Below are 21,773 nucleotides of genomic sequence, written 5' to 3'. Positions count from 1 at the left end.
ACTGCTGGCCGTTGTCAAGCATTGTACCAAACTCCCTCCTCTCTTCTCCCCCCACCCTTTTTTTTTGTGGATAACGGGGATAATGCTTTTATATTATGTTTTCGAAACGAGAGACAGATTTGTTAATTATTTCTTCTTTAAAAACAGTAACAGTGATAGGATTTCAAACATTTCTCTAAGGTTGAGTACCATGAAGGGGTCCCGCCTGCCCCCTGCTGGCTCTATCCGCCCAGGATCCTGGCAGCACCAAGGGCTCTCACACCTGGGCTCACCTGTCAGGGAGGTGCCCTTGGCCTTGCTGAGGTGGGGCGGGGAGGGGGCTTACAATGGGGATCACAGCCCCAGCAGCTGAGGGAGTAAATCCCTTCAGAAGCCCCTGTGGAATACCCTACGGACTTGTGCGTCCTGGTTTATCTGTCTTTGCTGAGTGGTGTTGAGCGTGCTCTTTCAGCCCACGTGGTCTCGTCTCACACGTGGCTGCACGGTGCTCCCCTGGGTGGACTTCCTGTTTTAGTAACTGACTCCCTGTGGATGCCAGGGACATGTGGCCGTCTCTGATGTATTACCATTACCAAGAGTGCGGTGCGTTCGTGTGGGATGTTTGTGGGGCGAAGCCCTGGAGAAAAGTGGTGGCTTGAAGGGTTCGTGCTTCTTAAAGAACGGTAGATGCTGCCCAGGTACCTCCAAAGCTGCTTCTGCTGCCTCCTCCTGGGCAGCAGCTCCCTGGCTGCAGGGTGGCCTCTTGCCCTCGCGGTGACCAGCGCGTTCTCTGCAGACCAAGCTGTACGCCTTGCCTGCCAGTCACGCCGTGCGTGTGTACGAGATGCTGGTCAACCACATCCAGCTGCACTACAAGCACAGCTACACCCTCCCCATCGCCGGCAGCATCCGGCTGCAGGTACGACGGGGCCTCAGGGCTGGCCTGGGGTGGACTCCCCATGGGGCCCAGCAGTTGCCTCAGTCTCGGGTACAGTGACCACAGGCTCGAGAAGTGGCAGGTGGTCCCGGGAGGAGCCCTCAGTAGACTGTTCCCTCCTCAGTTCCAGCAATGCCACCTGCTGCCCTTCCCTTTGCCTGCAGCCCTCGTACCTCTGTGGCACATCAGTCTGGGTCACACGGTGGCCTGGGATGGGGAGAGACAAAGGGTGTGGCATCAGCTTACAGGGTGGCACGTGTTCCCATCACTCCTGCTGCCGAGCCTGTCAGCAGTCTGCAGCAGAGGGTGTGGGCTGGGCAGGGCAAACTGCCTTGAGCTTCCACTGGGTGCTGGCACCAGGCTGGGCAGAGGTCACAGGACAGAAGCTCTGGGCCCTCTCGATGGGGTAGACCTGTCATTGGGGAGCCCAGTCATTTGCAGAAGTGACAGTGTCCTGAGCAGAGGCCTGCTCCCTGGCACTCAGGGCTGCGCTTTGCTGCCCAGCCAGCATGTGAGGGTTCAGCCCCTGAGCTGGGGGCGGGGCCAGCTGCCCGCCCTGGGCTCTGAGGGAGAAGGCCGTGAACGCTGCACCTCACTGCCCGACACCGCTGTCTGCACAGAGAAGTTGGGGTGTTTGCTGTTAGCGGGAGCAGCCTTTCCTGCGAGACGTGTGGGTCTGTGGATGGCGCCTTGTGTTCCCTGCAGGCCTTTGACTTCCTGCTGCTGCTGCGGGCCGACGCGCTGCACCGCCTCGGCCTGCCCACGAAGGACGGGGCTGTGCGGTTCAGCTCTTACTGCCTCTGTGACTACGTGTATGTGTGGCCCGCATCCTTCCCGACTGCCACTGTCAGCCCCGTTTCCCCCCCGGGGCCCGGGCAGTAGGGTCCCAGGGCAGCGGGGTGGAGCCCGGTGGGCTTCATCCCGAGGGTGGTCTCGTCTGAGGGACACTCCCAGAGGGGTTCTGGTGGCAGTGGGTCTTCTTACCCTGTGGAGCAGGGGCTTCAGCCGCAGCGCTTCCCCTGCTTGTTTCCACAGGGAGCCAGAGAGAGGCCCCGAGAAGAAGGCCAGTGGCCCCCTGTCACCTCCCACCGGACCGCCCAGCCCCGTGCCTGCAGGCCCCACCGTGCGGCTCGGCTCTCTGCCCTACTCCCTGCTCTTCCGTGTCCTGCTGCAGTGTTTGAAGCAGGTGAGGTGGCCGGTCCCTTGAGCTGTGGTAGGTCAGACTGAGCAGTGCCAGATGCTTCCCAGAGGGCACAGTCCCTTGTTAATACAGCGACCTTGAAAGGTTCGCGCTGGTGTGCAGGCTCCAGCAGCGGTTCTGTAACTGTTGAGCACCTGCCGTGTGCAGTGCTTCACCTGGATCTGGGTGCGGAGCTGAGGGGAAGTTCCTGCCTCCAGGAGGTGGTTTTGGTTCACGACTAAGTGTACAGGCAGGTAACGGATCAGAGCAGGGCTCGCCTCAGGAGGAGGCACAGGCGGGCCGTATGGGGCTGCAAGTGGGAACAGTCACGTCTGGTTGAGGGCACCTGGAGGGGCAGGTGAGGTCAGTCTTGCAAGGTGAGGAAGTTTCCAGTGGCAGGTGCAAGCGAAGCTTGGAAGTCGGACAGATGGAGTTCCACGGGTGGAGACACAGCTGGAGCTGAGATGGGGGGCGGAAGAGTTTAGGCCAGTGCCCTGCCAGGCTGGAGAGAGGAGCCGTGATCTGCAGTGTGCCTCGGCGAGGCAGGGCGGCCTGGAAGGGGCTAGGCTGGCTCCCAACGGCCATGGCAAGAAACAGCTGAATGGCGAGGCAGGACCAGGTTCCCTGCGGTGCCAGGCAGTGGCACTAAAGGGGACTGTTGGGGATTTCCTGTGAGTCCCAAAGCCTCCATGTCACAGGTGGGATCTGAGGAAAGGCTTTCGGGGCTTGTGGCCGTTGGTATAGCTCTTGGACCGCAGTCACCCTGAAGGGAGCTTGGGAGGGCTCACGGGCTCGGTCCTGTGGGGCCACAGCTATGTGCTCCCTGGAGCTGTGGCCCTAGGTTGACTTGAGTCCTGCAGCAGGTACCTGGGCTTGTGGCTTGTGGGCGGCTGCCTGCTGGGGAACAGCTTCTTCCTGCTACACCTCATTGTACTCTGGGGGGCATCAGTCACGGCCCTTTGGGTTTAGTGTTGTAGGTAGGGAGTCCTGGAGTCCCCGTTGGGTGAATGGGGAGGATGGAGCCAGGTGTGCAAGAAAGTTCCAAGTCCAGCTAAGAAGAGCGGGGTGGTGTGGACTCTGCACTGGGCCTCCTGCTCAGCCTGGCCTGTGGAGGGCAGCTGCCACTCTGCCCAGCTCTCCCCAGCCCTCCCTAGCAAGCTCAGGAGTGTGGAAAACAGGAGAGGGGGCCCAGACGCCCAGCTCCAAACAGAGCTTCCAGCTCGGGAACTTGGTCTCCCAGCCCCGATCACAGACGTCCCCCCAACCGCCCGCTTCTCCCGCAGGAGACGGACTGGAAGGTACTGAAGCTCGTGCTCAGCAAGCTGCCCGAGTCGCTGCGCTACAAGGTCCTCATTTTCACCTCTCCGTGCAGCGTCGACCAGCTGTCCTCCGCCCTCTGCTCCATGGTAACACAGCTGCTTCCTGTGTCCTCGGCGGGCTGGGGTCATGGGCCCGGCTGCAGCATAGTTCCTTCCTCTCCCAAAGGCTGCGAGGCCCTGGGAGAAAACTGGTGAAACACAAGGTGGCATTTCCTTCAGAGACGTGATTCCTGTTTGGAGTGGTCATGCCTCCAGGGCCCCGTCCTTCCTTTCCCAGCTCATAGGGCAGAAAACCGGAGGTCCCCAATGTAGGGCTGGAACGCGGTACTGAGTGTGACGTCTTGTCTCCTCTCCCATCTCACTGGGGCTGCTGTGACAAGTGCATTAGTCACATCTCTAGCGTCAGGGCGGGTGGCCTCTTACCTCCCTGAAAAGGCAGACCATTGGCTAGAAAAGGAAGCAGGAAGGCCCCTGGGCTCTTGACCCCTCCTCCCACTGGGCCTGAATTCTCAGGGGCCTCCTGGCACTCTCCAGACACCCAGCAGGTGACCTAGCCACTGGGCGGGGCTTTATGTCTGGACCTTGGTCATTAGCTTTCAGGTCCCAAGACCCTCGAGCGGCTCCGAGGCATCCCGGAGGGGTTCTCCAGAACTGACCTGCATCTGGCCGTGGTGCCTGTGCTGACAGCTTTGATCTCGTACCACAACTACTTGGACAAAGCCAGACAGGTACCAGATGGGAGAGGGACAGTCAGCCTTTGTGGTTCTTGGGCCTCAGGAGGTTTGCTTCAACTAAGTGGGCCCAGCACTGTCCTTCTAACCTGGGTGGCTGCTGGGCCAGGATGAGGGAGCTGCCTTTGCTTGCCCACGTGCCCGCTGGACCCCTGCCCGGCCTGGAGCCGGACACCTGAGCCTCCTCGGGTGTTTGGGCATAACGCAGCACCAGACTCCCCTCCCCAACATACACACAGTATCTTTTCTTTGAAAAGCCTTCACAGCATTAGAACGGGTGGCCAAGCCTCTTGGCAGAGCCCGTCCTGCTTCAAGAGGCAGTGTGGCCAGACCAGCGCCCCTCCCGACTTCTCCCTCCGCATCTGTCATCGGGCAGCAAGCCTGCGTCGTAACGCTTGTGTCCTTATTCCTTGCTGTCGGGAGCAAGTCCCATGCTGAGCCATCACATTTGCGATTGCATTTAAATTCCCAAAGCCTTTCTTGTCACTCTGCCATAGAGAGTTCAGGCTGCCTGCTCCAGCTCAGTTGAGCCAGCAAAGTGGGGGGGCTCACACCAGGACTCTGGGCTTTCTGAGCTCTGAGCCCTCACTCCTGCTCATGGCATGTTGGGAGTTCACACACCACTTCACGTCCCGTTCCCTTCGCACCTGACACCCACCAAGTGGCAGCTGGCCGTGCTGGGCTAAAGGTTCCCTGAGAACTCTCGAGGCCCGAAATGTTGCTGAGGGGTGGGGCAGCTGCAGGAAATCAAAATCACCTATGGGGCCTGTGCCATCGGGCAGTTTGCTCTGAGACTGAGGCCCAGGCCCACACTTGGCATTTGTCTCCGGCGGGCACAGCTGAACTGTCTTCATGGAGGACCTGCCCACGGTCGGTGTGGGCCTGGTGGCTTTGCTGTTAGGCAGAGCCTCGTCTTGCAGTAATGCCAACCAGTTGGGGATCCCAGAAGCAAGGGGGTGATGGGCCCAGCATGTCCTGGCTCCAGCGTGTTGGCTGGTGGGGGGGTTTCAGGAAGCGCCTGACCAGAGCAGCCCTGGTACCCCACTGGCTCAGTTGGGGTCAGCTGCTGGTGGCTCTGATGCTTGGTCTCTCAGGGACCTGCGACAAGGCCTTTCACCTTCGTAAGCCTTGGCCTCCATCTCTGTAGAACATTCTAGAGTGGGGTGAGGGCAGATAAGGCCCTGGCTCACCAGAACAGCCAACACAGACAGAGGCGGGTGTGGAGGGCCAGCCTGTGGGGGGCTGGCTCTGAGGCATGTGTGCTGCCCCCAGCGGGAGATGGTGTACTGCCTGGAGCAAGGCCTCATCTACCGGTGCGCCAGCCAGTGCGTGGTGGCCCTGGCCATCTGCAGCGTAGAGATGCCGGACATCATGGTCAAGGCCTTGCCCATCCTGGTCGTGAAGCTCACGCACATCTCGGCCACGGCCAGCATGGCCATTCCACTTCTTGAGTTCCTGTCGAGTAAGTGTCTGTAGCTCCATGTACTTCCACGTCTGCACACGCGTGTGTAAGTGCGGGTGGACCCTTGGGTTTGGGGCTATGCCCCGCCCTGCCCTGCCCTGCCCTGCCTGAAGGAAGCCGTGCTGCGGTCTCTGACCTTATTTTGTGACCTCTCTGCTTACATGTAGGTGCTTCATCCTCCTGGGCGCCTGGGGCATGCCACCCTCTGCTGCCCCAGGGCCTTTGCACTTCCTGTCCCTGTGCCTTGAATGCTTTCCTCCTTTCTGGTCTTCAAGGGGTTGGCTCCTTTCTTCCCCTCAATATCAATTTAGAGCTCACAAGCCTCCTGTCACCTGACATCTGTCCCTGCACTCGGCCGGGCTCTCACAGCCTCCTGTTTGTCCCCCTGAACACGCACCCCACAGCTTGGCGAGGCTTTGCTGGCTTACCTCTCAGATTGTGACTTCCAGGAGCTCAGGGGGTTCGTTTGCCCCTTGGTGCCCAGTCCCCTAGTGTGTGTGGCCGTCAGCTGGCCCTCCGGTGCACGTTGTTGTTTACAGCCCTTAAAAATGTAAAAGTGGTTCTTCGCTCATGGCTCGTACAAAGGCAGGCCACCAGCCCGAGTCGGCCTCAGACCCCTTGGAATAGAGAGCTGAGGCCAGAGGTCAGGGGAAAGTCAGGTTTGGGTGGGGTGCGACTTGCACTCCTTTGCAGCCCTCTTGGGTCAGAGTGGCTGCACTGGTTTTTAGACACAGCACAGGACCCTGGCCACGCCAGCGCCCCCGCAGCTGTGGGCCTGTCTGCCTTGCTGGCCTGGGCTCCCTTACAGGCTGTCTCATTGTGTCACAGCTCTGGCCAGGCTGCCTCACCTCTACAGGAACTTCGCAGCAGAGCAGTACGCCAGTGTGTTTGCCATCTCCCTACCGTATACCAACCCCTCCAAGTAAGTGCTGGCCGTTCGTCCCTTGGGAGGCCCTGTCCCTCCTGGCTGTGGCCCGGACAGGCCTCTTGGAGCAGAACGCCATGCTGGCCTCTGTGTTTTCGAATTAGTCTGCGCTTCCCGCTTCCACATTTCCCTCGAGTGTCAGGATGGAGGTCCTGCACTTCCGTTTTCTTCTCGTCACAGATTCAATCAGTACATCGTGTGCCTGGCCCATCATGTCATAGCTATGTGGTTCATTAGGTGCCGCCTGCCCTTCCGGAAAGACTTTGTTCCTTTTATCACTAAGGTAAGCCAGTGTTAGGGCTGGGACCCGCTTTGCCATTGGCTGATTTTGGCTAGAGCATGACAGGAGGGGAGAGAGGTGGGGTGTCATTTGGTGCTGTGCTTACGGCTCCCAGGGGTCTGCTGCGCCTGGCCCGCTGGGATGCACTCGCTGTGGGCATGGGGGGAGAGGGAGGAAGTGTCCGGGTGCCTGGAGGGCCGGGTCCCCACGCCTCTAGCTCAGGTCTGCTCCACTCTGCAGGGCTTGCGCTCCAATGTCCTCCGGTCTTTTGATGACACCCCTGAGAAGGACAGCTTCAGAGCACGGAGCACCAGTCTCAATGAGAGGCCCAAGAGGTGTGGGGCCTGCCGTGGGCATGGCTGGTGTCTGGTGGGGTGGGCGGGGCAGGTCTGCAAGCTGTGGCCTGTGAGCAGCGTGGTGCATGCAGGGCCCGGGGCTGACCAGCTGCCCCAGGCCAGTGAGTGAAAATGGGATGCGTGGCTGAGGGTGTGTCCCCGTGCAGGCCGTGCTGGGTACCACGGTGCCCTGGGGCCGGGCCTGTGAAGGCTGCTAGTGCCCTACACAGCTGGAGAGCCCAGCGCTCTCCTCACGAAGCCGGGCACTGTGCTCTGCAGGATCTCGGTGCCTGCGTGCTGCGTCATGGCCAGTCCTGGCCTGCCTGGGCAGCCAGAGCCAGAGGCACCGAGTTGGTGATCTTGGTGCCAGCTGTAGGGCATCTGGGTTTGGGTCTGACTCCACTGAACGAGCCCAGGGTTGCGTCAGGGCAGCTGTGACTCCTGAGAAGCCAAACACCTGGCCTGGATGGGAGGGCCCTGTGGTCAGCCCAGCCTTGGGCCAGGCAGGGCGCCCCTCCTCCCGACCTCGCTCCCCAGCCCCTCGCGAATCAGGGACACTCTCTACCATCACAGCCGCTTCTGCCAAATCTGACACAGAGCTGTGCTAGGCCTTGTGTTCTTGTTTGTGTTTCATTGAAACAGCTCCCCCCTTCCTGTCCCCCACCTTCCCACCCAAGCTTTTTTGGCTCTCCTGAGGTGGGAATACGGCATTTTCCAGAATGACCAGGTCAGTGTGACCTAAAGTCTAAAGCTGTTTTCTCAAGCCCCTGGTGGCTGGAGGCCAGGAGCCTTGAGCTAAGAACTGGCCCCTGGAATAGTTACCTTCAGGGCCTCAGTGCTTCCTGGTCCCTGAGCTGGGCAGTGCTGGCCTTCCACAGGGCGGGGGGACACCTGGTCAGTACAGCCTGGAATCTGCCGTGTGGCGCAATTCACACATTTAGTTTGCACTAGTGTTCCTTGGTTTGGTATCATACGTGAAGCCTGACTTTTTCTGTCATGTTTACAAGATGTATTTTCATGCGTTTTTGTTTTCTGTTTCTTCCCCCTGCTAACTGGCTTCTGGCATGGTTTTTTGTTCATCTCACCCGCGGGCTCTCCATCCTGACCCTGTGGCCTGTGACCTTTCCTCCTCATCCCTCCAATGGCTTGCTCTCCCCTCCCGGGAGCTGGGCTCTCTGGGGCTTGGGCCTTCCTTCCTCACCTGGTAGTTTGAGGATAGCCAGACCCCCCAAACAAGGCTTGAATAACTCTCCACCCGTCAAAGAATTCAAGGAGAGCTCTGCAGCCGATGCCTTCCGGTGCCGCAGCATCAGTGTGTCTGAACATGTGGTCCGCAGGTAGTGGGCTCTGTTGGGGGGGGGCTCAGACCCTGGAGCTTGGTCCGTGAAGTGGCGCTGCCAGGCGGGAGCACCGGGTGGCGGTGCATGGGGCTGCTTGCATGACCTCGTCGTCTGCCCACGCCCTCCCTGGCCAGAGCTGGAGGAGAGCCCGAGTGGCAGCCTTCGGGCCACAGGGACCCGCCCTGCTGAGCCCAGCCCTCGGTCCAAGGAGCCTGGCGGTGAGGGTGGGGAAGGTTGCATTCTGTCCCCAAGCCTCGTACAAGCACGGGCTGGCTGCATGGTGGCCTCCGGCTGGCCGGGAAGCCCGAAGCAGGGTGGCTCCTCTGAGAAAGTGTCCAGGGGCAGCCGCCTGCAGACCTGTCCTGGGTGGTCAGGGGGCTTGCAAATTAAAACAGTGTCCATACAGGTTGGGTGGGAACACTCTTTCCAGGGTTTGGCTTTTCATATCTTCTTGAATGGACTTTCTTCTTCAGCTGTCTTCAAGGAAAGGTCTGCTTTCCGTGGTAGCTGAAAGGGGTCGGAGACGCCTGTGTAGGGCAGGGGGGTGGGGCCAGCCTGGGAGGGGCTGGGCAGGGGAGGCCTGGGCCCTCGAGGGGTGCAGTCCCGGTGTCCGGGTGCAGGTGTAGGCTCTCGGGAGTCACTGCTTTGTGCCGACCAGGCCAGGCTGCTGAGCAGGGGGTTCCTGTCTCCTCACCTGGAAGCCCCTTCAGGTCTCTGTCCCAAAACTCGGAGACCCACCTCCTCACTGACCCCTGGCTTGGGCTTCAGCCTCAGGCTGGCCTCCATGGAGCGGGATTTGGGAGGGAGGGTGGTCAGTATGGCTCCCCTCTTAGCTCTTTTCTAGCACATTCTTTATTTTGAGCAAAACATGGCAAAGGGGCTGTGGAATTTGTATCAGAATGAAACCTGCATAAGCCCCTCCTGGTCACTGGGTGGAAGGTGGGACACTGGGTGGCCTGAGTGAGGGTGAAGAGCCACACACGAAGCCCAGACCTTCTCTGTCCTTGACGGGAGGTGGCCCTGTGGGCAGAATGCAATCTTTGTGCGTGTGTCCCATGGTCGCCCTGTCTGCATGACTAAACTGTTCTGCCACGAAGCCATCGCCTAACTCCTGTGCTTGGGTGAGGGGACGTCCTGTCTCTCTTGCCTCTTAAGCCTCTGCTCTGAGGAGCGGGCCTGGGTCTCTGCCAGGAGCTCCTGCTCCTCCTCTCTGTGGGGTGATGTGTACTGTGTGCCAGGCTGTGGCTCAAGTGCCACGCGCCCAGGCGGGGTCTTCCTGAGCTTGGCTCTCAGCACATGCATGCCTCCATCTCCAGCCCTGGTGGTAGATGAATCAGCTTACGCAGCGCCCTGATCTTGCCGTGGCCCCTCCCTTCAGCAGGATCCAGACGTCCCTCACAAGCTCCAGCTTGGGGTCTGCAGATGAGAACTCCATGGCCCAGGCTGACGACAACTTGAAAAATCTCCACCTGGAGCTCACAGAAACGTGTCTGGACATGATGGCCAGATACGTGTTCTCCAACTTCACGGCGGTCCCCAAGAGGTGTGGGCCAGGCGCCAGGGCCAGGGCAGGATGGGAGGTGCAGGGTGACTGTACTTGGTCAAAGCAGTGGCCGCAGGCATGGCCTGGGGGCCTCCTTCCTGCCGACCCACCCCAGCAGGGCAGCTCTGCATGTCTGAGTCTTCCCCCCTCAGTTTGTGGACCCCCGTGCATCGTCTGGGGGTCTTGGGAATCCAAGATGCCTGTCCGGAGACCCCACTGGGCAAGGTGTGGCCAACGCTTCTGTGCTTTCAGGTCCCCCGTGGGAGAGTTCCTGCTGGCCGGTGGCAGGACCAAAACTTGGCTGGTTGGGAACAAGCTCATTACCGTGACAACAAGTGTGGGCACTGGAACCCGGTCGCTGCTGGGCCTGGACTCAGGAGAGCTACAGGGCAGCCCAGAGCTGAGGTGATACACCCCTGTGCCCAGCCTGCTCAGCCTTCATGGTGCTTCTCCTGTGTGGGGCAGTGCTGTGCTGGCTCAGAGCCCACGGGTCACCCTGTGACATCCTGCATGGGCCCATCTTTCCTCAGCTCTGACCCCAGCATGCACGTGAGGCAGACAAAGGAGGCACCAGCCAAGCTGGAGTCGCAGGCGGGGCAGCAGGTGTGCCGCGGGGCCCGGGACCGTGTCCGCTCCATGTCTGGTGAGCTGCTGCCCTCCCCAGACCTCACGGGTGCCTCTGAAGGTCCCCGTGCTCAGGACGGCGCCTGGTGGCCAAGGGACAGGTGGTCGGCTTCAGGCCTGGCCCACTTCCTGAATCACTAGGGTGCTGTCTCTGAGCCCTCGTCACGGGTGTGTGTGTGGGGGAGGTGGGGTGGGGCGCACCTTGCTCACAGCTATGGCACGAGGTCCCTTTGCTGCTGCAGGACTTCTGAAGGCAGATGTTTCCTACCAGCCTTCAGGATGCCTGGCCCTCAGCTCAGCCCATCCCTGGAGCTTTTCTCTGGTGCAGCTGGAAAGAGCCATGGTCCAACTGGGCAGGTGCTGGAGCCCCTTCCTGTGGTTCTGGGTCCACTGAGGCTGATACCATAAGAGGACCATGCCCAGGAGGGCTGAGCTACGCTGGGCACTGACCCCGGGCTTCTTGGCCCCATCTGTGCTGCTGGCTTTGCACTGGGCAAGTGGTGGTCACCAGCCCTCCTGCCCTCGTTCCCTTCAGGGGGCCACGGCCTTCGCATTGGTGCCCTGGACGCTCCAGTCTCCCACTTCCCAGGCGGCTCCACTTTGCCAGGCCCACAGACTGCCGCCGTCAGCAAGCCTGAGAAGGCCTCAGCCGGCACCCAGCTCCCGGTGCAGAAAGAGAAGACGAACCTGGCAGCCTACGTACCCCTCTTGACCCAGGGCTGGGCGGAGATCTTGGTCCGGAGGCCCACAGGTACGGAGGGTGGCCCTGCGCTCGGCCGGCCTGTGCCTCTTACTCACAGGGAGTGTGGGACAGTGGCCCATAAGCGCTGTGGATGCACAGGAACCAGCAGCAGGCAGAATGGCCCACAGGAGCACTTGGGAGGTGACCTTCGAGTGAAGTCCCCAGGGGTGAAGAGTGGGGGTGTGCAGGTGGCTAAGTGGGGACCCAACAGTCTGCTGGGCACTGTAACAAAGTGCCTTAGGCCAGTGGCTTACACAACAGAAATGTGTTTCCTCCCAGTCCTGGAGTCTGGAAATCCGAGGTCAAGGTGTTGACAGGACTGGTTCCTGTTCCCCCGTTGTCACCCGTCTGTGTGTCTGTGTCCACGTCACATCTTCTCCTAAGTCACCAGTCAGATTGGCTAGGGCCCACCCACATGGCTTCATTTTACCTTCATCACCTATTTAAAGATCCCGTTCTCCAAATAGAGTCACATTCTGAAGTCGTAAGGGTTAGGACTTCAACCTGTGAATTTTGGGGACTCAGCTCAGCCCATAATGGGGATTTCAGGCTGAAGGAAGGACTTACAAGCCAAGGCCCAGGGCTCAGGAGGCCCCTCGGTCGTGGTGTGGGCTGAGTGGTGACCGGAGGATGAGAAGGACGGGCTGCAAAGCTGTGGGGTAGGGGCCAGGCCAGGCTCCTCGTGTGTCCCCCTGGTTCTTGTCAGGGAGTGGGCACACAGGAGGCAGGAAGACCAGGTGAGAAGGTCCAGGTGGGGCGGGAGGAGGCGAGCCTGGGTCAGGTGGGACGCTTGGGATGAGAGGATGCTCGGTGAGGAAGGTCGAGGTGAAGCGTGGGCCCAGTGCCTTGTGGGCAGGAGGACAGGGCCCCCCCAGCCCTCTGGGGAGGAGTCTGAGATGCCTCCTGAGCCTGACACGGGGCAGCAGAGGCTCGTCAGGACCAAGCCAGGGGCAGGCGTTGCACAGGGCCGGCTCCTTGCCCTCGATGTCGCTCCCTGCTTGAGCACGAGGAGCCCGCAGGCCCCTGCATGTGCCCTTGAGGATGGCGTATCGGGCTTCCCAGGGCGGGTGGGGAGGGGGTGGCTGGTTGGATGCGTGGGGTCTGTGGCCTGAGGGGTGCTGCGCGCCTTCCCCAGGGAACACCAGCTGGCTGATGAGCCTGGAGAACCCACTGAGCCCCTTCTCCTCGGACATCAACAACATGCCGCTGCAGGAGCTGTCCAATGCCCTCATGGCCGCCGAGCGCTTCAAGGAGCGTCGCGACACGGCCCTGTACAAGTCGCTGTCCATGCCGACGGCCGGCTCGGCCAAGCCCCCGCCACCCCCACGTTCTAACACAGGTGAGCCCTGGCCGAGCTCCGCCCGGGTGCAAGCTGTGACAGCAAGGTGGTTTCCCCCAGCTTGTGGATGCGCCCGGTGCGGGTGTCCCTCAGCCTCCCTTGGCACCAGCAGCCTGGGGCCTCACAGGAGCCTGGCCTGTGGGAGAACGCCCGCACTCTGGCCTCTGCCGTGTAGGAGTGGGGCCCACCCTGGCGGAAGGGGCTCTGGAGACGCAGCGCCCGTGGAGGGCAGGAGCCCTTGCCCTGCGCCCTCCTCAGGGTGCCCGGGGTGCGGGGCTCCAGGGGTGACGCACTTCTGCTGGGGACGAGTGGATGCGCCGAACAGCCTGAGCCTGCCTGCGCGTTCTCATGACCCTGCCCAGCGGGCCTGGGGCCGTCCTTTTAGGCGGCCCTCTGGCCACAGATGGCGTGTAGAGGCTGAGGATCTCTGTTCCTGAGGAGGAGGGCCGCACCCCCTCCCCGAGTCGTCCGCTTAAGCGTCTTGGAGAGCTGGGACCCCACATGCGCCCTGCCTACCGCCCGCCCGCCCGCCCGGACCCTGCTGGCCCTCCCCTCTCTCTCTCCAGGCTCGGGGGCTGTGCAGGACTAGTGGGGCCTGTCCTCTCTGCTCGACATGTGCGTAGTCTCTCTGCTGACTGGCCGCTCACGGCTTCCCTTGCAGTGGCCTCTTTCTCCTCCCTGTACCAGTCCAGTTGCCAAGGAAAGTTGCACAGGAGCATTTCCTGGGCAGGTATCGTGCGTCTCCTTAGGAAAGCGCTGTTTGCTGCAGAGCCCTGCTCTGCCTCACAGGTCCTGTTCTCACTGTCCCTCATCCGCTCATCCCGTCATGATCCTGTCAGCCTTTCATCACCGCCCGGGAGCAGGGCCCGACTCGCATGAGGACGTCTGCAGAATGCCTTTGCTTTGCCGGCGGGAAACCCTCTGCCTCGCACCCTTGTGGCTGAACTCTGTTCCAAGCCAGACAGGCCCTCCCAGCCCCTTCTTCAGGCCCGAGGAGGTGACAGAGGGCAGCTGAGCCGCAGATGCTGGCTGGGGACACCTTTTTGGAGGGGAGCCTGGCCCTGGGGCTCAGCCCAGCTGACCTTGCCCTGGTCTCTGATGGTCTGATTGGCTTTGTGAACCCACAAATTGGGCTGCATCTGCCTTTTGTCATGGCCTGGCTGAGGGCCCTGCAGACCGGCTCTGGCCCATTGCCCCAAGGCCCTGGCAGGGAGGGTTTGACCTGCTTGACTCTGGCCTGCCTGGATCCCCACGTGTGGGCAGGAGCCAGTGAGGAAAGGGCAGTGTGCAGATGGGCTCTGGCAGCAGCTAACAGACTGCGCGTGTGCAGGGCTGTGTGCAGGTGGCCGCAGGCTGTGCTAACCCTCGGTGGCTGCTTCTCGCTGCCCCTGCCCTGATGCTGGCTCAGAAAGTGCTGCTTTGGGCATCATGCCGTCTGCTGAGCACACCTGGCTCTGGGTTTGGCTTGGACTCAGCAGGCGAGCCTCGGCTTCCCAGAGGGGCTCCCGAGGCTGTGCGCACACAGGGACGTCTCCTGTGTCGTTCTTTCTTCCGGTCCGGTCAGGGAGGAGCTCAGGCTGCTTTACCTGGTTCCGGGGGCTGGTCCAGCCGTTCCTCCTGAGCTGAGGCCTCGTCTAGACAGTGCTCCTTCATCTCGGGCCCCGCCTGCCATCGCCTACCCTCCTGGCTGGAGGAGCAGAGGCAGCTTCTGTGGATGCCGGGCGGGGCGGGTGGGGATGAAAGGAGCCACATGCCCCCTTGTCCTGACCCGTGTCAGAGACACCCTGTGTCCGGCTCACAGCCAGGCCCCTCAGAATGCCCTCCTCCAGCTGGCTTGATGGATGGGGGTGGCTTGGAGCCACAGGTGAGGGGGGCCCTGGGTGAGGCTCCTCTGGGGGCCGCTGTGGTCTCCCACAGGGCATGGCTGATCCCTCTGAGGCCATGTGAGCTCCCAGGGCCAGGCCAGCACCCAGCAGCCCTTTCTGTCCACCCAGACTCTGCAGTGGTTCTGGAGGAGGGAAGTCCAGGCGAGGCTAATTTGCCAGTGGAGCCCCCGGAGCTGGAGGACTTCGAGGCCACGCTAGGCACAGACAGGCGCTGTCGGGGTGCTGGAGAGTACAGCAGGGTGAGTCCTGCTGGGCGCCAGCCGCCCGCCCAAGGAGCCCTGCGAGTGCCTGCCTCCAGGGCCCGGCGGGCTCCCAGGCCTCAGCCTGAGCCACTGGAAGGGGGGGAGCGCTCCCTGGGGAGGGGTGAGACTGAGAGGCGGGGTGAAGGGCAGAGGGGTGGGGTCAGGGCCAGCGGGTGGGGGAGGGCAGGCGGAGGGCAGCCTCCACGCCAGGCTTTGTGGCGGGGGACCGACCTGCTCCTCACTGGGGCCGTCCTTTGGTTTGTGGGGCACTTGGCTCCTCTGTTCAGCATAGGACATAGGTGGGTGCTGCCCTTGTGGTGGTGGCCGTCAGCTGGGTGCTGGGCGCTGTGGCCCTGGGCTGGAGGGCACGTGGGGCCTCGTCATCTCCAGGGAAACCCCGGTGGGCTCAGTGGCGCCTCCTGCTGAAGGTGCCCTGGATGTGCTCCTTCTAGTCGTCGTCCACCTCCAGCCAGGAGGAGAAGTCGTGCCGCGCAGAGGACCTGGCCGCCGGCGGGGTCCCCATCGAGCAGGCTGTGGCCTCCAAGGCAGCCCGGCCCTCTGTGGACCTCTCCTTCCAGCCGTCGCAGCCCCTGAGCAAGTCCAGCTCCTCGCCTGAACTGCAGACCCTACAGGACATCCTCGGGGACCCTGGGGACAAGGCTGACGTGGGCAGGCTGAGCCCGGAGGCCAAGGCCCGCTCTCAGTCAGGGATCCTGGATGGGGAAGGCACTTCCTGGTCAGCCCCCGGCGAAGAGAGCCGGGGCCCCACCCAGCCTGAGGGTCCCTTGCCTTCGAGCTGTCCCCGCTCCCCCGGCGGCCTGCGGCCCCGAGGCTACACCATCTCCGATTCTGCCCCGTCGCGCAGGGGCAAGCGGGTGGAGAAGGGCTCTTTCCAGAGCAGAACAGGGGCCTCCAACGCCGAGAAGGTGCCGGGCATCAACCCCAGGTGAGCCGCGCCTTCTGGGCTGGGCTCCAGAACACGCCTGGTGGGGACGTGGCACCTAAGGCCCTGGGCAGAGCAGGCCGGGGTGCAGGTCCGCATGTGCTCTGCCCGGGGCTGTCGGAGCCCGAGGAGAGGCCAGTCCTTCAGCGGTGCTCGGTGTGGGCTGGGACTAGTCGGGCCTTCGTGCCAGGCCAGCCCTCACCAGCTCTCCCTCTGCAGCTTCGTGTTCCTGCAGCTTTACCATTCGCCTTTCTTTGGTGACGAGTCCAACAAGCCAATCCTGCTGCCCAACGAGGTGGGCATGCCCTCTCTGCCCTGCACGGGACCCTGGGGCCGGTGGGGGGCACAGTGGGATGCCTGGCTCTGGGTGGTGGCGGCTGGAGCCCTCAGCTCCCGATGGCAGCCTGTGGTAATCTGCCAGGGTGGGGAGGGCCTGCCCTGGGCAGGTGTGTGGCGGAGGCTGGCTAGGCAGGGCTGGTGGCAGGGGACAGCCTGTGTACGACTCAGGCGGGCTCCTGTGGCTCCAGTCCTTCGAGCGATCGGTGCAGCTGCTTGACCAGATCCCGTCGTACGACACGCATAAGATCGCCGTCCTGTACGTGGGGGAAGGCCAGGTAGGCTGCGGGGGTGGCAGTGGCCGGCCTGGGTGCCCGGGCGGGGCGGGGCCTGAGCCGCAGCCTCCGCAGAGCTGTCACTGCAGGAGCTGCTAGAGCCTAAGTGCTTATTGAGCTCCACGCCAGGTACTGTTCTGGGGCCCGGACACAGAAGTGAGAGCGGCAGGGCAGTGTGTGAGCACACGGGACGCCGAGTGCAGAGGGCTGGGCCGGGGAAGGGAGCAGGCCCCGGAGATGCAGGTGGGGGCAGGGATCTCCATGTCAGTGCTCCAAGGGAGGTGACACTGAGCAGAGCCGTGACCGAAGTGAAAGTGAGCGTGCGTGCTGGTGTGTGTGGGTGTCCTGTGCAGAGGCCCCGGGGTCGGGCACACCTTGTGTGCTCCAGGGCCAGCAGAGGGAGCGCCGGGCAGGGGGTGCAGGCGTAATGGGGAGGGGCCGAGCCGGCTGCCGGAAGCTGCGCTTTTGCTCCCGGTGAGGCAGGAGAACGTTGGGTCTGAGCCAAGGGTTTGAGAGGACTCAGCCAGTCTCAAAAGCATCCCTCTGGCTGCCGTGTGGAGAACCGGTGGAAGTGGGGTGGTGAGAGGGGCAGGTCTGCAGAGTGGGTCAGTGGGTGCCGAGGAATGCTAGGGTTCGGGGTGCAGTTTGTTTGTGCTCTGAAATTTGCTGGCAGAATAATTACGAGAGAAATCAAGGAAGTCACCTGGGCAGCTGCTGGGGTGCATTTGCCCTGCACCGAATCTGGGTTGACAATGGAAGCGGGACTGCCAAGGCACACCAGTCACACCCCCACTACCCCGGCCCCCAGCAGCAACAAGCCCTCGGGGCATCTGGGAGCCATGCCGGGGGCAGCGTGTGGAGGGGGCAGCGCAGCCTGGGAGAGGTGCCACCGTGCTCCTTCCTTCTGTCCCTGCAGAGCAACAGTGAGCTCGCCATCCTGTCCAACGAGCATGGCTCCTATAGGTACACCGAGTTCCTGACGGGCCTGGGCAAGCTCATTGAGCTCAAGGACTGCCAGCCGGATAAGGTGTACCTGGGCGGCCTGGACGTGTGCGGCGAGGACGGCCAGTTCACCTACTGCTGGCACGATGACATCATGCAAGGTGCGTGCCTTCCTGTGGCACGTGCCCCCCCAACCCCATTCCTGTTGGCCCACCCTTGGGAGCAGTGGAGGGGCCCAAGGTCACCACCAGCCTGGGCACTGAGGCAGCGAATGGGCTGGTAGCTGTTTCCAGAAGCTCTGCCCTTGGGGAGAGAAGCCAAGTGCTACTGGCTGGGCACCAGATGTGGCCCCTGCAGGCGCTCCGAGCCTCCGGGGGAACCAGGAGGTGCCCCTGGCGAGAGGCAGAGGGCCTGCTGCCCCCCGACCTTGGCCGCACCTGTCCATCCCAACAAGCCCTGCCAGCACCCTGCCGGGTCAGGCCATGCCCACTCCACTGGCCCCATTCTGCCTCGCAGCCGTCTTTCACATCGCCACCCTGATGCCCACGAAGGACGGGGACAAGCACCGCTGTGACAAGAAGCGCCACCTGGGCAATGACTTCGTGTCCATTGTCTACAATGACTCTGGCGAGGACTTCAAGCTGGGCACCATCAAAGTGAGTGAGGGCTGCCCAGCACCCTGGCTGAGGCCACATCCTGGGGAAGGGCCCCCTGGTGCACAGTGAGTGGAGGCAGCGGGGTGACGAGCAGCACTGGCCCGCTTTAGTGGCCCCCACTGCCAGCTGGAGGGGCCAGGTCCCCCTGAGCCTGTGTCTTTGTAATGAGGATGACAAGCCTGTCCATTTCCTGAAGAGCCTGTGGCACCTGCTGTGGTTTTGGAGGAATGACTGACTGTGCATGTGCTGAGCATAGTAGGGCGTGGTGCATAGTAGGTGCTCATAATGCTGAGCCCTTTCCCCTTGGTACCTCCTCGTGTCTTCACACGGAGCGGGGCTAGGGCATAGGCCCTGGCATTCGCCCCCTTTCCTAGACAAGGACTTGAGGTGGGCACATGTCACAAGGTGGGATGTGGAAGGTAGCCGCAAGGCCAAGTGGGCCAGGGAGCCGGGCGCAGCCCAGGCAGCAGAGGGGCTGGTGCTCAGGGCGGTTCAGATTTATTCCAAACACAGATCCCCGGGCTGCTGGATGGAGAATCTGGTGGAGGGTAGGGGTACCTGTGGGGAGGCCAGCGTGTCCTCCTGTGCTGCAGAGCTGGGAGAGCAGGGAGGGGCCAAGGGCCCGGTAGTGGAGCCCCTTCCTGAGGTGGGGCCCTGGGAAACGCTGTCACTGGCGGGGGAACAGGCTCGGACGTGTGGGCTAGAGAGGCTCCTGGGAGCTGTCAGCGTGTGGAGGCATCGGAGCTGGGAGCTGCACACGCTGCTCAGTAGAGAGACAGGTGTCAGCTGGGTGGCAGTGGTGTCCCAGGTAGTGCGTGTTGGGGAGTTCTGTTTGCGGTCCCGTGAATTTCAACTCTGGCAAATTCAGGTGCTGGGATGGGGTGTGGAGTAGGTGGGGTTTCAGGAGGCCAGGCAGTTAAAGGGAGATATGATGGCGGCCCCAGGCTGCATAGGAGAAAATGTGGGTGCAAAGGGGTGGTGAACACGGAAGCTTGTGGAGCTGGCAGGCGTCTAACACCGAGTTGCCGCCCTCATGAGGAAGTAGTGACCTTGCTGTGTCGGCAGGGCCAGTTCAACTTTGTCCACGTGATTATCACCCCCCTGGACTATGAGTGCAACCTGGTGTCGCTGCAGTGCAGGAAAGGTGAGGCTCAGGGATGGGCGGGGCGGCCCCAGGGCGCCGAACCCCCCTGAGCGTCGTGTCTCCCCAGACATGGAGGGCCTTGTGGACCCCAGCGCGGCGAAGATCGCGTCTGACCGCAACCTGCCCTTCGTGGCGCGCCAGATGGCCCTGCACGCAAATGTGAGCAGAGGTGGCATCGGGGCGGGCGGGATGAGCGCAGCTGCTCCCCACAGCGGGCTCACCCGTTCCCCCCCCCCCCCAGATGGCGTCACAGGTGCACCACAGTCGCTCCAACCCCACCGACATCTACCCGTCCAAGTGGATTGCCAGGCTCCGCCACATCAAACGGCTCCGTCAGCGGGTAAGGATGGGCCCGGGGCTCCCCACAGGGCGGGGGCTGGTGCCCTTCTGGGCTCGCTGCTGAGATCCCCCCACTACAGATACGTGAGGAAGCCCACTACTCAAACCCCAGCCTGCCCCTGATGCACCCCCCGGGCCATGCCAAAACCCCGGCGCAGGCCCCAGCCGAGCCCACGCACACCTACGAGACCGGCCAGCGGAAGCGCCTCATCTCCTCAGTGGACGACTTCACAGAGTTTGTGTGAGGCTGTGACTGGGTGCTGCCTGGTCCCTTGGGGCTGTCTGAGCAGCCAGGCTGCAGGACTCTGCCTGCCCCTCCCAGGTGCTGGGCGGTATTTATTTGTGCGCATGAATAAAGTGGTTGTGCGGCCCAGCCAGGCCTGCCGCTGTGCCCATGGCCCGCAATGATCAACGTAAGAGTCAGCCAACTCCTTTATTTGACTTCGTCTGTTGGGGGCGGGACAAGGCTGTAGCTTCAGCTGTGCCCACAGAAGCGGTACAGGGGGCTGTCAACGCCTTGCCCCTTCAGGAAAGCCTCTCACACGTGCTCTCACGCTCACCTTCCCCAGTCCCGGGAGCCAGCCCCAAGGAGGGTTTTTCCCCCTAACCACGCTGGGGTCCTTTGCCACACACACTAGTCCTGTTCCTCACCCAGACCCGACACCAGCAGGGCAGGAGAACAAGGCCACAGTGGTGATAAGACCTGCCTAGGAGGCGGCTGTGCCCTCCAGCAACTCGCCCATCCCAGCACCTGCCCAGGGCTATGTGGGCTGGTGTCTGGGGAGGGCGGCCAGCTCCCCCTCGATGCAGGCGACAGTGGGCATTGGGCTGTGTCAGCCACCAGGCCCTGTGGCCCTGGTGGAAAATACAGCGACGTACAAAAATATATACATTTTAACCCCATATAAATTACTGACAATAAACACACAGACGGCAGCTGGAAAGAGTGCACTCAGCAGGGGACAGGAGAGGTAATAATTTAGGGGGGGACAACGGGAGTGCAGGTTCCCTCCCCGCAGCCTGGATCCTTAGCAAGGGGGAGATGTCTGCCCAGGAGGTGGGGCCGGGCACAGCCCGCTGTACCTGAGGACTCGGGAAATAAATTAGTGTCTCAGAGGCTGGGCACTTGTTCCAATACTGCTGTGTCCTCCCACAGGGAGCCGGGGAGGGGACCCTGGGCCCTGGCTGGCCACGTGGCCTCTTTAAAGTGCTGAAGCCCACAGAGACTCAGACAAGTGCTGCCCACTCTGGGGGACCTGCGTGCAGCTGTTCTGCTCAGCCCAAGACCTTGAGGGCAGCAGAAGGTAATACTGAGCGGTGTCTCCGGCTCCAAGGGGCTGGAGTGAGGCCACAGGCCCACCGTGGGGAAGGGGCATGAGCGCAGGTCCCCTGGGGCTAAGTGCTGCTGGGGTGGACCTTGTTCTTGGCCTGCAGGGAAGCCCTGCTGGGGCCTGTAGCCAGGCCAATGCCTCGACTGGCCCTGGCCAGGCGGCTGGGCAGGGCTGGCCGCAGGCCCAGGGAGGGGCCCGGGGGAAGAGAGGCTGGGGGCCGGCTGCTCCGGTGGCCGTGCAGGCTCTGCAGCCGCCGCTCCAGCTGATAGACGTCCTCCGTGGCCTGGTTGAGTCGGTCGAACTGGGCAAGCAGGGCCTCAAACACGGCTTGGAGGCGGGAGGGTTCGGGCTCCCCCCGCGGCCCCAGCCGGCTCAGGCCCATGCCCAGCCCCTCCAGCTGGCTGGAAGAGGTGGAGGGGCGCGAGGCGTCAGAGTCCCCACTTGGCGGGGGCATATCCGGGGATGACTTGGAGCCCCTGGATGAGCGGGAGGGCAGCGGCTCCATCCCTTCAAAGCGAACTTTGTGGCGGAACTGGGGGCGGCACAGGGGCTCGGTCAGTCCGGCTGCGCCCTGGGCTCACCTGGGTCCAGGGCGCGTCCCTCTCCCCCCCACTGGGCCGTACCCACCTCCTTGACCTTGCTGAAGCCCATCCAGAGGCGGAGCCTGCGCAGTAGCAGTTCCACCATCTCGTAGTCCTGAGGCTCCCAAGCAGGGCGGTAGAGCTCCCCACGCAGAGTGTGGTACCTCCACCGCAGGAGGACCGCCCCCAGCCTCAGGGCACCCCACAGCCGCAGGGCCCAGAGCCCTGTGCAGAGAAGCGGGGACAGGCGCCAGGGCTCCGCAGGGCACAGGGCGGGGCCCCCAGTCCCGGGGCACAGCACCAACAGGGCTCTGGCAGCGCTCCGAAGTGAGTCCACGCAGGAGGATACCAGCTGCAGGCAG

The 21,773-nt window shown here is 62.6% G+C and overlaps 2 protein-coding genes across 10 annotated transcripts in view; one reads left to right on the top strand and one right to left on the bottom strand.

Annotated features, from left to right (window-relative positions):
* The window catches only part of TSC2 (TSC complex subunit 2), a 36,528-nt gene extending 16,617 nt beyond the window's left edge, over nucleotides 1-19,911 (top strand). For 2 of the 9 annotated variants that reach the window (XM_019713104.3, XM_019713098.3), the window contains exons 17-42: nucleotides 776-898; nucleotides 1,622-1,728; nucleotides 1,952-2,102; nucleotides 3,380-3,502; nucleotides 4,009-4,143; nucleotides 5,419-5,608; nucleotides 6,437-6,530; nucleotides 6,714-6,816; nucleotides 7,054-7,148; nucleotides 8,357-8,485; nucleotides 9,867-10,031; nucleotides 10,284-10,436; nucleotides 10,562-10,674; nucleotides 11,191-11,406; nucleotides 12,533-12,736; nucleotides 13,398-13,466; nucleotides 14,731-14,861; nucleotides 15,317-15,810; nucleotides 16,027-16,102; nucleotides 16,335-16,421; nucleotides 17,335-17,521; nucleotides 17,877-18,016; nucleotides 19,082-19,160; nucleotides 19,228-19,319; nucleotides 19,402-19,500; nucleotides 19,580-19,911. In XM_019713104.3, coding sequence (XP_019568663.3) covers nucleotides 776-898; nucleotides 1,622-1,728; nucleotides 1,952-2,102; nucleotides 3,380-3,502; nucleotides 4,009-4,143; nucleotides 5,419-5,608; nucleotides 6,437-6,530; nucleotides 6,714-6,816; nucleotides 7,054-7,148; nucleotides 8,357-8,485; nucleotides 9,867-10,031; nucleotides 10,284-10,436; nucleotides 10,562-10,674; nucleotides 11,191-11,406; nucleotides 12,533-12,736; nucleotides 13,398-13,466; nucleotides 14,731-14,861; nucleotides 15,317-15,810; nucleotides 16,027-16,102; nucleotides 16,335-16,421; nucleotides 17,335-17,521; nucleotides 17,877-18,016; nucleotides 19,082-19,160; nucleotides 19,228-19,319; nucleotides 19,402-19,500; nucleotides 19,580-19,744 — 3,720 coding nt within the window. In that variant the 3' untranslated portion in view covers nucleotides 19,745-19,911. The remainder of the gene's footprint in view (nucleotides 1-775; nucleotides 899-1,621; nucleotides 1,729-1,951; nucleotides 2,103-3,379; nucleotides 3,503-4,008; nucleotides 4,144-5,418; nucleotides 5,609-6,436; nucleotides 6,531-6,713; nucleotides 6,817-7,053; nucleotides 7,149-8,356; nucleotides 8,486-9,866; nucleotides 10,032-10,283; nucleotides 10,437-10,561; nucleotides 10,675-11,190; nucleotides 11,407-12,532; nucleotides 12,737-13,397; nucleotides 13,467-14,730; nucleotides 14,862-15,316; nucleotides 15,811-16,026; nucleotides 16,103-16,334; nucleotides 16,422-17,334; nucleotides 17,522-17,876; nucleotides 18,017-19,081; nucleotides 19,161-19,227; nucleotides 19,320-19,401; nucleotides 19,501-19,579) is intronic. The other 7 variants (XM_019713099.3, XM_019713102.3, XM_019713101.3 and 4 more) reach the window with 7 other exon arrangements.
* Nucleotides 19,912-19,918: 7 nt separating this feature from the next.
* PKD1 (polycystin 1, transient receptor potential channel interacting) overlaps nucleotides 19,919-21,773 on the bottom strand; it is a 44,960-nt gene continuing 43,105 nt past the window's right edge. Inside the window, exons 45-46 of the mRNA XM_019713061.3 lie at nucleotides 21,458-21,763; nucleotides 19,919-21,362 (exon numbers count right to left, since the gene is read on the bottom strand). Coding sequence (XP_019568620.3) covers nucleotides 20,895-21,362; nucleotides 21,458-21,763 — 774 coding nt within the window. The 3' untranslated portion in view covers nucleotides 19,919-20,894. The remainder of the gene's footprint in view (nucleotides 21,363-21,457; nucleotides 21,764-21,773) is intronic.

Source organism: Rhinolophus sinicus, chromosome 10 (assembly GCF_057876585.1).
Source record: "Rhinolophus sinicus isolate RSI-liver-muscle chromosome 10, RSI-T2T, whole genome shotgun sequence".
NCBI lineage: Eukaryota > Metazoa > Chordata > Mammalia > Chiroptera > Rhinolophidae > Rhinolophus > Rhinolophus sinicus.
The sequence above is the reverse complement of the archived record's forward strand: the minus strand, read 5'-3'. Positions and strand labels throughout refer to the sequence as shown.